This window comes from Euphorbia lathyris, chromosome 5 (assembly GCF_963576675.1).
Source record: "Euphorbia lathyris chromosome 5, ddEupLath1.1, whole genome shotgun sequence".
Lineage (NCBI taxonomy): Eukaryota > Viridiplantae > Streptophyta > Magnoliopsida > Malpighiales > Euphorbiaceae > Euphorbia > Euphorbia lathyris.
The window spans coordinates 49,391,032-49,409,861 of record NC_088914.1 but is presented as its reverse complement, the minus strand read 5'-3'; the positions used below and the strand labels follow the sequence as shown (position 1 = coordinate 49,409,861).

Sequence of the window (18,830 nt, the reverse complement as noted above, 5' to 3'; positions counted from 1 at the left end):
TCCTGGGGTACGAGGCGGACAGAATGTTTAAAGCTCCCAACTTGCCATAATATAAAAGAAAAGAGTCAATATAAGCGGAACATTACATATCCCGAACCCAAAGGAGGGGAGCATATAACCGTTAGAAGAAACGCCAAAGCGTACTACAGGTTTCATAGAAGAAATGGCCACCACACTGAAGCTTGCTGGGAGCTGGCAAACTAGATAGATTTATCCAGAATAAGAAATAACAAGATGACAAGCAGAAGACGGAGCCTAGAAAGAAATTCAAAAGTGTCATTAATGTCATAGCAGATGGACCAGTGTATCAGCCACTCGTGAAAAAAGTAAAAATATCTGCCCTGGATAAAACATCCCTCAATTGCCCCTTTTGTAAAAACAGGTCCAGTAATCCCTCCACATGCAGATGCTTTAGTTATTACTATGGTGGTGGAAGGTTGGGAAATGAAGCGAGTAATGGTAGATTTGTGCAGTTCTTACAATGTCATCACCAGAGGTGCATTCGCCAAACTAAAGGTTGATCCCATCCAAATAGAAACAACCATTGTTGACATCATGGGAGTGACAGGTTACACTATCCAGACCAAGGGCCAGGTAACTTTGGAATGCAAGCTGGCGGATGATGATCAAGTGTGGATTGGTGATCTGGAGTTCTCTATTATGAATGGACAATTAGCTTATAACATCATTCTTAGGCGGCCGTTCATCTCAGAGGTTGTAGCCCTAATTTCCATCCGCCGTCTGGCAATGTACATTCCCACCAGCAAAGGAGGAGTAATGATTAGCAGGAACCAAAAGGTGGCTCAAGAGACCTACTCGACGTCACTATCGATCCGCCCACAATTCAAAGATGACGAAGGTGAGGAAGATGAACTTGTCACTACAGCTTTGGGCGACACGGAAATGTTCCTTATTGCTGATGGAAAGCGGGTGCGGATCGCCAAAGGATTAAAACCTGAGATCAAGGAGGATTTTACGAAAGTTCTCATTGAGTCTGAAAGCGTGTTTGTATAGGAGAATGAGATCCTCACAGGAGTAAGCCCAGATGTGATTACTCATAAGTTAAACATCATTGAGGATGCGGTTCTAGTTGCTCAGAAAAGACGGAACTATGGGCCTAAAAATTAGTATTTTTTACGTATTCTTATATGTGCATTAAACAGTTATAGTATCCTATATTTTATAATTTATTCTTTCTCGCCATATTTCTTATATTCATTTGCCTAGTTTTGTTCTATATCTTTCCAAATTCTATAGAAGAAGAAATATCAAAGATGAAGAAGGCGGATGCAATCAAAGAGGTGATATACACCCAGTGGCTGGCAAATGAAAAGTCCCACCGGCGGATCAATTTACCTCAAAGATAGGAAAATGATTGGTCGCCACCAAGGGCGGGTTAAAATTATCTCAAACATGAGAAGATTACACCGTAAACTCTCTTCTCAAAGATAGGAGAACAAAAAGCTCCAATGGCGGATCAATCTACCTAATCAATGTTGTAATGTAATCAAATGTGCAATGTAATGGAATCATGATTACATGTTTGGTCGGCAAATTTTAATAAAATTGATGAAATGCAATTATCATTACAATACATATGTTTATAATAGTTCAATACAATTTTCATGTTTTTTTACATTTTTCTCGTTTTTTGCATTTTTATGTTTTTTTCAATTTCTTTTTCCATTTTTCGTTGTTTTTCTCATTTTTATTTTCCGTTTTCGCATTTTTTCATGTTTTTCTCGTTTTACCGTTTTCGTGTTTTTCATATTTTTTTCATTTTTATGTTTTTTTTTTCTTTTTCCCGTTTTTTTGTTTTTTTGCATTTTTTTCTCGTTTTTACCATTTTCATGTTTTTTTATATTTTTTTCGTTTTTATGTTTTTTCGCTTTTTCATGTTTTTTGCATTTTTTCTCGTTTTCGGTTTTTTTGACTTTTTCGTGTTTTTTCTCGTTTTACTGTTTTACCGTTTTCTTGTTTTCATATTTTTTCCCGTTTTTTGCATTTTTTTTCTCGTTTTACCGTCTTCGTGTTTTTCATGTTTTTCGCTTTTTCCCGCTTTTTGCATTTTTTTTCTTGTTTTACCGTTTTCGTGTTTTTCATATTTTTTTCTCGTTTTTATGTTTTTTCCCGTTTATTCGTTTTTTGCATTTTTTTCTCGTTTTTTGTTTTCATTTTTTCGCATTTTTTCGGTTTTTATGTTTTCATATTTTTTTCCGTATTTTGCAATTAGTAATAAAAATACAAGGGCTAATCGTAATGGGGATTCATGTCTATTTTGTTTGTAATTCCTATTACATAAATTAGTGAAGAAAAATTGAATGATGTAATGGTGATTCCATTACGACAAAAATGATATGACTAACCAAACATGGTAATGAGCCTCCATTGTAGTGGTCATTCCATTACATGCTCATTAGAGCGTGCCAAACGGGGCCTTAAAGATCTGTACATTCTTGGTTCTCATTTTGCCCTTTTGTTCTGTGATAACTCTTCTAGCATCCACATTGCCCAAAATCATGTCTTTCACAAATGCACAAAGCATATCAATATCGACTGCCATGTCTGATACCCAGAAATAATAGAGGGAGAGAGAGAAGAACAATAGAGAAAGAAAGGATTAAGATTCTATTTCATCAGCATGGTTTCTGCAATGCAGAGGTCGGCGTAATATAGCCGTTACAGGTGGTCCTTCATACCTTCTCTCCTCTAACTGAATACAACAAAGACAAAATCTAGGAATGACACGTGTCTCATAGAGACTAAAGGAAATACATAAGTAAAACGCAAGCAGATAATGAAAACGACACTACAATTAAATTCCACATATCAATCCACTTCCCTTAAGAACCTTGACCTCAAGGTTCAACAACATTGAAATATGGAAAGCGTTGCTGTAATTCATAAGCGAATTCCCATGTTGATTCTTCGCGTGGACGGTCTGACCACTGAATAAGCACCATTGTAGCAGCTTGATTTCCCCTTTTTACCATTTTTCTATCCAGAACAGCAACTGGAACTGAGGTGTCTCCTGGAGCATTCAAGTCATTTGGGAAGCTAGCAGATGTTACTGTCTGAGCTGAGACCCTTTTCTTAAGCTGTGAAACATGGAAAACTGAGTGTATGGCGGAGCCAGCAGGTAGTCTGAGCTTGTAGGCCACTTCCCCAATCTTGTCTTCCACCTGAAATGGTCCAAAATACAAAGGTGATAGTTTCTGGTTACTTCTTGAAGCAACACTTTGTTGCCTATAAGGCTGTAATTTCACATAAACCCAATCTCCAACATTGTAGACCTTGTCTGTTCTATGCAGATCCGCCTGTTGCTTCATCCTGTGTTGTGCCCTCTTCAATTGCTGTTTCGTAACCTTCAATGCTTGCTCTCTGTCTAGGAGGAACTGATCAACAGCTTCAATTTGTGAATCCTTAGGAAAATAGGGAATATGGATTGGAGGTGGGACCCCGTAAACTACCTCAAAAGGGGTCAGCTGGGTTGAGGTGTGGTAGTTGGTGTTGTACCACCACTCTGCCAGAGGAAGCCATTTGACCCACTGTTTAGGGTGGCCCCCTGCCATGCATCTCAAATAGGTCTCTAAGCACCTATTGACAACTTCTGTCTGCCCATCCGTCTGTGGATGATAAGCAGTTGACTTAAGCAGTTCAACTCCCTGCAGTTTAAACATCTCCTCCCAGAATTTGCTAGTGAAGACAGGATCTCGATCACTCACAATCGAGGATGGAACCCCATGTAGCTTACATATATTATCCATGAAGGCTTGAGCTACAATTTGAGCGGTATAGGGATGTTGAAGAGCAATGAAATGAGCATACTTGCTCAGGCGGTCTACCACTACCATGATCACTTCTTTTCCTCTAGATTTTGGCAAGCCCTCTATGAAATCCATGCTCAGATCACTCCAAACCTGATTTGGCACAGGAAGAGGTTGAAGCAGCCCAGGAGTTGCAACATTTTCCGGCTTACATATTTGGCAAATCTCGCATTCCCTTACATAGTTTCGAACATCTCTTTCCATTCCCTTCCAAAAGAAATGCAACTGTAATCGCTTGACTGTAGCTTGAATACCTGAGTGCCCTCCTTGAGCAGAATCGTGCATCATTTTCAACAACTTCAGTTTGAGAGTAGGATCATCTCCCACCACCAGTCTTCCCTTCCTCCTTAAAATGGACCCATGCCAGGAATAGGGCCCCTTGTACGAGCTATCGTGTTGCAGCTTGTGTATAAGCTGCTGTAACTGCAAGTCTGTTGTCCAGCTTTGCTATATCTCAGGTAGCAATTGGCAGTCAGGAGAAGATACTAATAAAACAGCCAACTCTACGCTTGGTAACCTGGACAATGCATCTGCAACAGTATTGTCACTTCCCTTCTTGTAAGTAATATTAAAGTCATATCCAAATAGCTTAGCAATGTACTTTTGTTGATGTGCAGTGGTGATCCTCTGCTCCAAAAGAAACTTCAAGCTCCTATGGTCAGTTCTAATAGAAAAGCGCCTATGCGCAATGTAGTGATCCCACTTCTTCACTGCATACACCACTGCGAGGAGCTCCTTTTCCTAAACTGACATAGCTTGATGTCGAGGAGCTAGAGCCTTGCTTATGTAAGCAATGGGATGGGATTCCTGCATGAGTACTGCCCATATGCCCACATCGCAAGCATCTGTCTCGATAATGAATTCCTTGTCCGGTGATGGTAATGCCAGGACTGGAGCAGAAGTTAATGCCAATTTCAGTTTTTCAAAAGCTGCTTGTGCTTGTTCTGACCATAAAAAATTGTCTTTCTTCAACAGATCTGTTAGGGGTTTTCTAAGCACTCCATATTGCTTAATGAATCTCCGGTAGTATCCAGCCAATCCTAGGAACCCTCTGAGTTGTTTGATTGTCTCTGGCTTGGGCCATTTAGAAACTGCTTCTATCTTACTAGGATCGGTGGAGACGCCCCCTTGATGGATTATATGGCCAAGATACTCCACTGAGTTACTGCCAAAGGTGCATTTGCTCTTTTTGGCCAGTAGCTGATGTTGCTGCAGCTTAGTAAAGACTTGTCTCAGATGCTGAATGTGGGATGCCATATCTTTACTGTAAACAAGTATGTCGTCAAAAAATACCAACACAAATTGCCTGAGGTAAGGTTTGAAAATATCATTCATCAATCCTTGAAAGGTTGAGGGGGCATTAGTCAGCCCAAAGGGCATCACTACGAACTCATAATGCCCCTCGTGTGTCCTGAATGCGGTTTTGTGAATATCTGCAGGGTGCATTCTTATCTGATAATAACCAATAGTGAGATCTAGCTTTGTAAACATTGTTGCATCATGTAATTCATCCAATAACTCCTCTATAATGGGTATTGGGAACCTGTTCTTAATAGTTTTGCTGTTCAACTCCCTATAGTCAATGCACATGCGCCAACTATTATCTTTTTTCTTCACAAGTACTACCGGAGATGAGAAAGGACTAACGCTATTCTGTATTGTTCCGTTGGCTAGTAATTCCTGAACCATTCTCTCTATCACATCCTTCTGAATAGGTGAGTGTTTATATGGTCTAATGTTGACAGGGGAAGTGCCATCTAGTAGGGGAATCTGATGGTCATGTGATCTTTGTGGAGGTAAACTGGTAATTTGGTTGAATAGGTGTTGAAATTCAGTCAAAAGGTCCTGCAATTCGGGTGGAATCATAGGTATGGTGTTGTGGTTGTCATCAATTGGTTGGGGTGGTGTATGGTGGCGATCACTAGTTTGAATTTGGACTAGATAAGATGGTCCTCCCTGCATAATCATTTTGTGCATACTGTTCTCAGTTACCAACTTCACCCTGGAATTGTTGATCCCCTTAAGATGGTAATCTATCCCTTCCAATTTAAAGGTCATACTAAGATTGTTGAAGTTCCACACAATATCACCTAAGGTGATGAGCCACTGTATACCCAGTACCATTTCACATCCTCCCAGATTCATCACTAAGAAGGGAGCAGCAAATTTTTGCCCATGTACCTCCCACACAAACTTCTCACACAAATAAGGACACAACATCTCTTCACCATTAGCTATAGTTATCTTAATAGGGGTTATAGCTTTTAGTTCACAATTCAATCCCCTAGCAAGAGTAAGATCAATAAAATTGTGGGAGCTACCTGAATCCAACAATATATGCAACTTCTTCTTCTTATGTTGTCCAATGAGCCTCATTGTTTGGAGAGCTGCTGTTTGTGCTCCTCCCATTGCGCATAGAGAAATGATTGGGAAATCACTGTTGTTTCCCGCGCTGCTACTTTCTGCTGGGATTTCTGCAACCTCCAGTTCCCCTTCCCCTTCATCCGGGCATTCCTGCACTACAATCATGTGGAGATATTTTTTTTTGCACTGATGCCCAGGGGTAAACTTCTCATCACACCAAAAGCACAACCCCTTTGTTCTCTTTTCTGAGATTTCTGCATCAGTTAACCTTCTGGTTCTAGCTTGAGCAGTAGGTTTAGGAGTCAACATATTGGTTGGTCTGGAGCTAATTGAGCTATTTGGGGGAGCTGGAAGTAATTTAGGAAGATTTGGAGTGGGAAGTAGTGGTATGGATTTCTGGGGTGAGGGTGAATAGATGGTGGAATAAGCTCTGTTATTTTGGGGTTTGGTCCCTTTTGCAGCTTGTAAGCTAGCATCTTGGATCCGAGCAAGGGCATATGCCTGCTGTAAGGTTTTGGGGCTCAATAATTGCAAAGGGTAGCCAATTTCGTCCTTCAAACCGCTCACAAAACAACTAAGGAGATAGTCCTCAGGCAAGGAAACCTTATGGGAGCATATATCAAAGGACTCCATATAATCCATGAGGGAACCAGTCTGTACTAACCTCTTCAGATCTGCCATGGGGTTCTCGTAAACCCTTTCTCCAAATCTGCCGGTCACCGCCGTAACATACTCCTCCCACGGTGGTTCATTCAAGCTTTTCCGCCCCTTTAAATAGGACTGGTGCCAATCCAAGGCCCTGCCAGAGAGGTGCAATGAAGCTAATTTCACTTTAGATTCTGGAGGTGTTTGATCGATCTGGAAAAATCGATCGTATCGGAAAAGCCACCCCTCCAGATCTGTGCCGTCAAAGGAAGGAAACTCGACCTTAGTGAATCTGGTTGAGAGTTGGTAAGGAAGTTGGTTGTTTTGGGTGGGGTTTAGGTTAACAGTGTGGCTCTGTGGTGGTGGTGGTAGTGAATGGTTATTTTGGGTGGAGTTTAGAGTAGTGATGAAGTTTTTGAGCTCCGTAACAATGGATCCTTGTTGCTTGTTCATCATTTCGGTGAGTGTTTGCTCCTGCTTCTTATTATTTTCTATGAACATGCTTTTTACCATTGATTTGAGGTTTTCCTCAATTTTCTTTAGCTCCTGAGCTCTGGTCTCAGCCATGGCTGATTTCTGGGGGTTGGATATGGCGGGAGGTGGTGGAAAGGGGAGGATCGGCCGCTCTGATACCAAATGATACCCAGAAATAATAGAGGGAGAGAGAGAAGAACAATAGAGAAAGAAAGGATTAAGATTCTATTTCATCAGCATGGTTTCTGCAATGCAGAGGACGGCGTAATATAGCCGTTACAGGTGGTCCTTCATACCTTCTCTCCTCTAACTGAATACAGCAAAGACAAAATCTAGGAATGACACGTGTCTCATAGAGACTAAAGGAAATACATAAGTAAAACGCAAGCAGATAATGAAAACGACACTACAATTAAATTCCACATATCAATGTCATTCATGAACACGTTCTCTCAAGCTTAATCGGACTCATGCCAATCTCTTCTGCACTTCAAATCGATGACTTATTCACCAAAGCTCAACATTATCCCCAATTTTTGAATCATCTGACCAAAGTTGGCTTGTTCAATCTATTCATGCCAAGTTTAAAGGGGGCTCATGAATATAACAACCCAGAACACAATTCCCAGAATAGCAAAACACAGAGCATCACAAACAAAAAGCATAGTTTGCCTAAAATAGTTGTTATACATTCAACAACATCAATCCTTGTTCAAGCATACCCAGCAGCATGCAACCATCCAATCGTTCAAGGATAACATGGTTAAAATCATCCATACAGATAAAGCAATGAAAGAAATGAGAAATTTGTTATTCCTAAAGCCTTACTAAAATATCCCTGTAAATCATTCACCTTTTCCAAGAAGTATACTCTTGCTTTAGCTTTTTTATTTCTATAAATTGGATACACATTATACTATATTTTTCAATGAGAATAACATCAATTTTCGCTCAAACCTACTAACCATGACCAGTTATTAATCCGATTCGATTTCCAGTCTGATATTTAAAATTTTGGTTTGAGGGTATCGTATAATTTGTGTTTAGTGGAGTGGAAGAGGAGAAAATGGGAAATTGAGAAATCCCTTGCTTGGAGTCTTGTAATTTGGTGCAGAGGGAAACCTTTATTAACATAATTTTGGAGCATGAGCCTTTGATATGCAGGTACGTCCTGCTACTCTAGTTTATTTTTTCATGTAATAATAATAATTGTAATTTGACAGGCTCTTTATCTGAACTCAACTCTCAAGTACACAAGACGGAGAAATTTAAGGAACAACTTCCCCATCCATAAAAGTTGGAAACTGGGGACGAACTTGTGCTTTCACCACTTGATAATCTTTGACCCACATACAATAACTTGAATTCTTTGCTAATACATCTTTTGAGACTTCCTTTCTTTCCACTAATTCACGGGCATACCTCTCAAATACGTTAATATTATCCCATAAATTGTTTTGGTTTCTTGGATCAATTTCGCTTCTCAGATTATCTAGCCACTCTCTAGCTTCCTCCACCTTGGCCCAGAAACATGTGTCTTGAGTCAAACTTGCAAACTTGCTCCTTCTCTTCTTCTTCTTCTTATCTTCCTCTTTAACTGTTCTATCATTCCACCATCTATCAAATATCTTGTATCTCCTCTCTCTTCCATGCTTAACATAATGCCCCTTCACCACCTGCATTCCCGTTCGATAGTACTCTGCGATATCCAGTGGCTCAACCAGGAGCTTGTAGAATTGAGATGCATTTATCCACTTAGCTCGCCTCTCAAAATCAAGAGGAAGCTCATTGTTTTCCAACATTTTTATTACATTATCCCAGAACTGATTCAACTTGTGCCTATTCATGTTCACCTTATAGTCCCTTTTTGAGCCTCCTCTTTGCTTGAACGAATCGTAGTACCCCAGTCCATCATCTGACTTATCACAACATGCTTTATACCATTCTATTTCTGCCCTATAAGGTGTTATTTTAGACAATCTAATTGCTAGATTAGCACAGTTGAGGCTAGGAGTCCGTCCCATTCGCCTTGCCAGTTTTAGGCAATCTTGTGCAACAGGATCCTGCACCAATACAATTTTGACTAAACAATGGAATTCACATTTTCAAATGTATTAGAGAACATTCAACATACCTGGGAACCAAGTCCTGAGGAGTGCAATGCCAATGAAACACCTGCTTCGTAGCTTGATTCAGGAAAATCATCAGGCAGGAAGCTCCTCTTGTTCAAAAATTGAAAAGAGATTCTACTAACATAGTCCCCATATTTAAGGTGATCTTCAATGCTAGAGATTGGAGTAGTAGTAGTAGTAGATAAAAGCAAATGCATCATTTTGACAACAGAGATTGCATTATCTATACAAATAGCTCCATCTTGAGAGCAGAAGAAATAGTTCCCAAAAGGCCAAAAAGCACAAGTCATCTTTGTAACACCCTCAGCCCGAGTTTGTATGAGTTGTTGCAAGGAAGCAGCAACATTGGTGAAAATATCAGAAATAGTTTGATATGGCAAATTGGCAGAGAGAGGTCCAAAGTGGGGAGAAGTCATGGATAATTGCCAGAATTGTAGTAAGGAATGTAAATGAGGGATTAAGAGAGGTAAAGGAGCAAAGAGTAATCGAGGAACAATGTCATGTTTAGAGACGACATGGCAAAAGTTTCCAGTCCATCTTTGGCGAAGAATGGCACGAGAAAGGGATTCATTCCCCACCAAAGTTGACCCAAATGTGATGCATAATACTGAGACATTAGTGATTGATTCAGTTTCAAGGTAACACAAGAGCCACAGAGCACAAAGTGAAGCAATTGGTCCTCCTGCCGAATGACCTGTGATCACTATTGACTTGCTTTTCTCAAGTATTCCTGATATCTGCATTTCACACGTTTTTATTTGCATTTCATCCTTAATTCATCAATATCTTAATAAACACTGCAATTCATCTCTACATTTTTTTTATGTATTACTCAAACTAATTCTTTTTCTTGTATAACAAACCCTACTAAACATATATTAATGGATTGATTACGGGGTAAAATACTTCAAAAAAACTAATATTTTGAAGGTTCGTTTAACTTTTATTTTATGTGATTTGAAATGGTAGTGGAGCAGGCGGAGATGCAAAATATTGTTGAATGTGAAGGGGTTAGATTCCTATTCTGTAACGTACCAATGCTTTTGACAAAGACCAGCATTTTTTCTCAAAATGCAAACTAAAAGACTTTGTTGACAAAATACATACTAATTAACTTCCCAAATCAAAATCACTTTGGATCATAAAATTTGACCCCCAACTAAGAAACTACAAATATAGGAATTCAATATGGATTTTACTTTTATGGCGTAGCAGTATAACTTTAACCTCAAAGATTTTAAAATTTTATTCTCTAACATTTTCAACCAAAATTAATTTTAGGCCAAACAGTAGAAAAGTTAGGCATTGTTGTTTATCACTTAATTTAATTTTACTATTAGTAATTTCAGTTAAGTTCAATAATTTGTCATTATTTATTATAATCATAATTAGTTATATATAATTTATTATTATTTACTATAATTTATAATTTAACATTATTTATATATAATTCATCAATATTTATTATAGTTATAATTATTTATATATAATTTATTATTTATAGTTTAGCATTCTTTATATATAATTCATCATTATTTATTATAATTTATTATAATTTATATATAATATATAATTCATTATTATTTATATATAAATTCATCAGTATTCATTATAGTTATAATTATTTTTATATAATTTATTATTATTTATCATATATTATATATAATTTATTATTTATCATTATTTATTATAATTATTTATATATAAAATTTATCATTTCAATTCAGTAATATTTAGTTTAATTCAGTAACATTCAGTTCAGTTTACTTAATTTCAGTCAAAAAAGAATATAATTAACTGTTTGAAGCGCACAATAAGAAAAACCACCCATATCAAAATATGGTTATTTTGGCCTGGACTCAGCAAAAAAAATTGCACAGCATTTCATCTATTAGGCGTGCAATTAGTACACTGCATATGACAATGGAGAGGTAGGCAATGACTTAACCACTCATATAAGGGTTTGATTCAATGAATAGGGTGCGCCGACACCCGCATGTCTTCCTTACCTCCAACTTTAAGTCCATGTAACAGTTTCGTTTTATGAGTTCCGTTACCTAAACTTAAAATTGTTCCTTGTTTTTGTGCTAATTATTGCTCAAAATTAAAATACTTTTTAAGAAAAAACTAAAAATATTAAAAATAAAAAATTTACCAATATATGCACGGTACTTTTATACAAGACTAAGTCAATTGTATATTTAGTTCTTTTTTATATTTGATTTTATATTTAGAGAAAATATATCGGATTTCAGTCAATATTGGTTGTGAGTCTGTGAATCACTACTTCATATCGTTTGGACCCTATAGTCAAGCCATCAACAACCACATTATTGAAAAGTCAGTCTTTTTGTTTGTTTCTTTTTTTTGAATGCCAGTCTTTTTGTTTGTTGTTAACCATCTTTATGTACCTTACAAAATCATCAATATAATTTTATAAAGTCTTGGTCACTTATAAAATTTCATCAGATGACTCAGTATAAAAAAAAAAAAAAAAAAAAGTTTATCAGATGATTTTTTTTACTGACAGCAATGAATTACACAGTTAGAAGTGAATAAAAAATTTAATATAACAAAAAATAAATAATTATAAGTATAATACGATTAAAATGACCATATTCACTGTGGTCATTAGGATCCATGTAAACATTACTGTTAAAATGAAAGCTGAGGATTCGATCAGCTAATGATCTCAAGAAATTTGTTTTTACGTTATCATTACTTTATATAGTGACGACATGGTGACTCTATATGTCATAGATACTATAGATTATATTTTGAGTAAATTATAAAACTAACCCAATTGGAATATCCATTCTACTATGTTTGTGGTCATCATGTTATATCGACAAGTATGAAAGTATGTATGTGGCCATTTTCGATGTCAGCTTGCTCTAAATATTCTGCATCGAGGTCATGTAGTTATCTCAGTCTCGAAATTGCCTCGTTAAAATCAAAAATTCTATAAGCTTTAGCAGCTCACCGATACACCTCGTCTATCTTTCTAATTTTCCGTAATTTAGCCTTCACATTCATTCTCACATGTTGAGAACAACATCCATATATCATATTTGGAAACACCAAATTCACCGCATAATCAATTCTCTTGTGTCTGTCTGATATTATGGCAAAATTATCTACATCGACAATACATTCTTTTAACTTGGTCATAAATCAGGTGCAACCTCAAAAGCAAGAGGATAAATCTAGTTATTACCATCTTTGTCAACTGCAATGTACAATTGGCCGAGATATTTACCTTTCAAAAAAGCTTTGTCAACAAAAATAAAATGCCGAATATGTTCTTTAAACGCTTTAAGTGAAGGACTCATAGCCAAGAAGAAGTACTTGAAGTGATCATTATGATCAGTTTCAATATGGGTCACCGTACCTAGATTGCATTTATTTCAATATCTAGCAGTAGTCCGGTAACAACATATCTGACTCTTCCGGTGAACCTCCAACATCTTATTCTCCAAGCTTGCATATAAGACATGTTTATTTTATACCCTTTCTCAAAATCTTTAACAATGTACTTTGGTCGATATACTCTATCCTCGAGACCAAACTTATTTGCAAGTAATATGTCGGCAGCTAGTTTCCCCGCTTGCCTGTGAGGTGGTAATATTTGATCTCTGGCACATGTATGTTTGTCCATATCATCCATTCTTCGAAACTTGAAAATATCAGAATTCTGTATCACAATACCTCTAGCCCGTCATTTACATGTCTTACCATTCTTACATCTAACTTCAAACAAGAACTTGTTAGACTTGTACATTCTCCATTTGAACATATTTTTAACTGCATATTTTCCAAGTGCATCTTGCAATTCTCGTTTGTTTGAGAATATATCATGCACCTTTAATCCGACCATCCATTTTGATGCATTAGATTCAATAGGAATCATAGGTGCATCATGGACCTCTGGCAGCCTTCGAAATGGACCAATCATCCTTCTTCTTTCTTCATCATCCACTCTTTCAACAATAGTTTAATTTTCTTCCTGCGTTTCATATAGGTTCTCACATCAATGGAAACCCTAATACGCATGTATTCCACCCGTTGTGTTAATTTTGGCATTATCTCGATAAGGCCCTCCAAAGAATGACCTTGCTTTTTCCTACCAGCATGGACATATATCCAAATCGGACATCATGAACTTGCACCAACATCGGTAGGAGAAATAAAAGGACATTCATATGAACATCTATTTGCTTCAGGTGGTGGACAATCAACAGGTGGCCATCGAAAGTCCATAGACCTCCATCACAATCCCATTCAAATTTTGGGCATGAAACAACTAGAACTTAAAGAGGTCTCCTCCCAGATCACAAATAGTAATCCCTTTCCCTAGTCTTTATAATCCGGACATACGATGTTTCATCACTGGGAACTCGATCACTCTATCCGGGACGAAGCGACCAACGAGACAATCTCATTTAGGGCTTGATCAACTCCTTTCACCCCCTGTTCCAGAACCATTTCCTCATCTTTCTCGAGACTCAACAATAACTTCTCAAAGCTTTCCTCCATCCTTAGAGGAAACTTCACAATATAAACTTCTCATAATGAGAAAAATATAACTCTTTTAATTCGTTTGTCAGGACTAAATTTCTGTAATTAGTTTTAATACTAAAAAGTATATTTTTATATGTAATGTCAAGTTTCTAATTATACTTCTAAGTAAAAAAATTAAAAAAGGTCTAATGCTCCTCCAGCCCACTTAACTTGTTCAAATTGGTCATTTTACCCCTCCAACTCATCGAATGTCCTATTTACTCCCTTAACTCCATAGAAATGGTATTTCCCACCCCCTTAACTTGTCCAAATTAGTCATTTTACCCCTCCTCAACTCATCGAATGTCCTATTTACCACCTTAACTCCATAAAAGTGGTATTTCTCACCCTTATGATCATATTTACCCCATTAACTCCATAAAAGTGGTATTTCTTACCCCTTTATAGTGCAAAATTAATAGCACTTATTCAAATGAGTTTGAAAATATATATTTTTAATATCAACTTTTTATTTTTATTTTTTAATTTGATAATTATATCGATCCTTCATATGTTTATTATAATAATATTGTATTACAATAATTAGATAATCAAAATTTAACTAGCAAAAAAAGTTGAAAAGAGAAAGAATGAATAAAAGATACAAATAACAAGAACTTTTTTTTTGATAAAAAAAACAAGAACATTAATATAAAGAAGTTAAAGACATTATATGTAGGGAAAATGTACCATAGGCCTATGATTTTGGGGAAGTATCAATTTAGGTTCCACGTACAAAATAGCACTAATATAGGTTTAACGTTTAAAAAATGTATCAATTTAGGCCTTGATGACGGATTGTAAGGGGTGAGAAATACCACTTTTATGGAGTTAAGGGGGTAAATAGGATATTCTATGAGTTGGAGAGAGGGTAAATGGACAAGTTGAGGGGGTGAGAAATACCACTTTTATAAAGTTAAGGGGGTAAATAAGATATTCTATGAGTTGGGGGATAAATGGATAAGTTGAGGGATGAGAAATACCACTTTTATGGAGTTAAGGGGGTAAATAGGACATTGGCCTAATGCTTCCCCATCCCCCTTAACTTGTCCAAATTGGTCATTTTACCCATTCAACTCATCGAATGTCCTATTTACCCCTTTAACTCTATAAAAGTGGTATTTCTTACCCCTCAACTTGTCCATTTATCTCCCCAACTCATAGAATGTTCTATTTACCCCCTTAACTCCATAAAAGTAGTGTTTTTCACCCCTTACAATCCGTTATCGAAGCCTAAATTGATAACTTTTTTTAAACGTTAAACCTATATTTATGCTATTTTGTAAGTGGAACCTAAATTGACACTTCTCCAAAAATCATAGGTCTATTTTGGTACATTATCCCAACATATAATGTATTTAACGTGTTTATATTAATGTTATTGTTATTTGTATTTTTTTATTCGTTCTTTCTCTTTTCAACTTTTTTTACCACTATAAAGGGATAAGAAATACCATTTTTATGAAATTAAGAGGGTGAATAGAGATCATAAGTGGTGAGAAATACCACTTTTATGGAGTTAAGGGGGTAAATATGATATTCGATGAGTTGAGAAGGGGTAAAATGATAAATTTGGACAAGTTAAGGGGGTAAGAAATACCATTTTTATGGAGTTAAGAGGGTAAATAGGACATTCGATGAGTTGGAGGGGTAAAATGACCAATTTGGACAAGTAAAGGGGGCTGGAGAAGCATTAAGCCTAGGACATTCGATAAATTGAGGGGGTAAAATGATTAATTTGGACAAGTTAAGGGGATTGGAGGAGTATAAGGCCATTAAAAAAATTATTGTATTCAAAACATTGTAACACATCTTTTTAAAATAAAATTATACTTAATTTATATTTTTTAGGGCGGCCCGGTGCACTACGCGTCCCCGCTGAGCGAGGGTCCGGGGAGGAGTCCCACCACAAGGGTATACTGGGGGAAAAGCCTTCCCCTGCCAATTTATTTGGCAAGAGGCCGCTCCTAAGACTTTAAGGCTTTAAATTTGAATTTTGACCATAAAATTTTAATTTATACATTTCCATCACAAAATGTTTTAATTTACATATAGCAATCTATTAAAATTAATATTTAAGGTTTAAATAAAATAATATAAATAACATAAAATTCCGAAGAACAATGATCCAACGAAATGGAGAGAGTACTTTTCATTGTCAATGTAGAGAAAGGGATTCCTCATTTCGGAGAGAAATTTTAAAATACTCCAGAAGTAATATATCAACTAATTAATTGATGTCACTTGCATGTATTTATTTTTTAATATCAATCATTTATCATGAAATGGTGTGCGTCCATATTTTAATTGGTTTGATGTATCACTCCACAAGCATAGTAGATATTCTCTTGTTTCGGGATTCCTAAATGGAATTCACAATGTTCCAATTGGAACAAAAAGAAAAAAAAAGTGAATAATTTATTAGTTTTTATGTTAATTTTTACATATTACACTAGTCTACTTCTATGATTTTAAAAACAATTATATAACCATTAAGTTTTTGTTTCCAAACTCTTTAATCATTCTATTAGAGTGAATGGTTAAATGAAATAAATAAAATTTAAAATAACAAAATTTTCCTTTTATCCTGTTTTATAACTAAAACATTTATTTCTCTATGTTTTTTTATGTTTTCAATACTAATCTTTTTAATATATAATATTAATATAATTTTTTTAATATATAATAATTGATTTATTAATTTTTATAAAATTATAGAATTTTGATTTAGCAGCATAAAACTTGAAATAATTTTATATCATAGATTTGCTATATATTTACAATGTTGCAAAAAGTTCTAAAAGATTGAAAAAAAAAACTTCAAATTGCAAATTTGGGGGTAAATTTTCGCTTTTCACTTTACACAGTGTGTTCATATTCAATTAGAATTGAAAGGGTTAATTATTACAGTTATGATAAGCAAACGTTTTGGCATCCCGACCCGAGCTGGGATGGGATGCCGTTAGAATTTAAAATAAGCGCGATGAATAGGATAGGAGAATTCAATTAATTAATGAATTTTCCCTGGTTTTCTCCTGAATTTTCTCTCCAACCAAACAAAAAGAAGAACAAGATCGCATTTATTTATAATAATAAAAAAATAAAATAGGATAAGAAAGCTGACCTGGTATTGAAAACTTGGATCGTCGTAGATGGAGAGGAAAACACGCAAAAATCCACCGTGGACCATCACAGGCTCCTCCGTTTCTTCTCCCTCTTCATTTTCATGTTGTAAACAAGAGAATACACTATTTAGAACTTCCAGATTTCCCGCGTCCGTCGGCGAAAGCGAAACCGGTTGAGCACCGGAAAACGCGACATAACCGATGGCTCCGCTTTGTTCCGATACAAAACTGTGATTCAACAGGGAATTGGCGGAATCGCAGAGCTTCCATGAATTCGACAGCAAAGGCGTTGATGCTAAGAAAGTGGCTAGCATCTCGGTGCTCTCGAATCTGCCAAAATAAGACAATCAAGTTTTAAATATAAAGTTATTTATTCCACTAGTCAAATTTTGTTTGGAAAGAAAGAAAAACTTGGACAGCTGAACTTACGGTGAAGCTTCCATTTCCATGAATTGGGATGTTGAATTCGTTTTCAATTTCTTCTTTTCTTTTGCCTTTTGATGAGATGATGACTATTTGGGCTTTTCTGTAATTTCATATACAAACAAAGGTTAAATTACAAACTAGCTCATTTGTAGGTATATTTACATATATTTAGATTCCTTATACTACTTCATATCAAAGTAGAAATTTTCAAAATAAGCTTTCCTAAAATACCTTTACACTCTGTTTGGATGGGGGTAATTGAAAATAAGATATAGTAAGTGTAGAAAAATAATCTTGAGTGAGGGTAAATTTGTGGTTATTTTCCACTCATTCCAAATCGGTGGGGAAGGAAGGTAAGGAAATTTTTTTAAAACTATCCTTACTCGTTCTATTTTATTTACATAACACCTTCCATCTCTTATTATTATTATTATTATTATTATTATTATTATTATTATTATTATTAATCCACATCTCCATAAAAAAAAGCAACTTTCCATATTTAAAAAAACCGGTCCCTTCTCATTCTCATATATTAGTTTAAATATCTTTTTGTTAGAATAATTTTTTTTTTCAAAAGAATTAATTTATTTCATAAAAAATTATAAAAGTTATAATTAAAAGTAAGGATATATGAGTAATTTTGTTCACAACCTTACCTTACTTTACCCTCAAACCAAATACAATTATATTATTATATCATCATTTACCTTACCTTGTATCCAAACACAACAATTTATTTTATACACCTCACTTACTTTACCTTATTTACTTTATTTTAATTACACTCAATCCAAACAATGCCTTAGTATATATATTATAACTTAACTTTTTTTCCGCGGAATATAACTTGTGCATAGCGAATTGGTACGATTTTGCTACGTTTTCTACTGCGTTTCTTCTTCGTTTTACGTTGCGTTTCTTCTTTGTTTTCAGATGCGATGCAACAGCAAAGATCAGAAAGAAAGTAAGTGATAATCTCCTTACATGTTTATAATTTAGTTTAGGAATTTGTTACGATTTTACTGGTTCAAAGTTTTTGGTGCGATTTAGAGTTTATTGTTTAATAGTTAGTCTAGTGATTAGGATTATAGTTATGTTAGAAACATATTAAAAACTTATTGGAATATTGTTTGTGATGTTTTTTTTTTTTGCGTATTTATATATCAGAAATCTCTTATTTCAACATGAATTTAACTGTACAGTCATGAAAATCTCTAATAAAAGGAAATCCGTAAGTTTGTTTAAAGTGATTATAAAGTGTTCATACAAGCATG

At 35.6% G+C, this 18,830-nt stretch overlaps 1 protein-coding gene across 1 annotated transcript; it reads right to left on the bottom strand.

Moving 5' to 3' along the window:
* Window positions 1-7,974: 7,974 nt before the first annotated feature.
* Window positions 7,975-17,710, bottom strand: LOC136231180 (lipase-like PAD4). Its single transcript, XM_066020486.1, has 4 exons — window positions 17,557-17,710; window positions 17,127-17,457; window positions 9,445-10,179; window positions 7,975-9,373 (listed from the first exon to the last, which is right to left on the bottom strand). The coding sequence occupies exons 1-4, from the start codon at window positions 17,574-17,576 to the stop codon at window positions 8,579-8,581; spliced, it is 1,881 nt and encodes a 626-aa protein (XP_065876558.1). The 5' UTR covers window positions 17,577-17,710; the 3' UTR covers window positions 7,975-8,578.
* Window positions 17,711-18,830: the final 1,120 nt, after the last annotated feature.

Bases quoted from the DNA above. Each gene is read 5' to 3' on its own strand.
- LOC136231180 (XM_066020486.1), bottom strand. From the start codon at position 17,576: ATGGAAATGGAAGCTTCACC. The intron at 17,458-17,556 runs GTAAGTTCAGCT...TTATTTTGGCAG, and splicing joins ATGGAAATGGAAGCTTCACC to ATTCGAGAGCACCGAGATGC. The intron at 9,374-9,444 runs GTATGTTGAATG...GTATTGGTGCAG, and splicing joins CCTCAGGACTTGGTTCCCAG to GATCCTGTTGCACAAGATTG.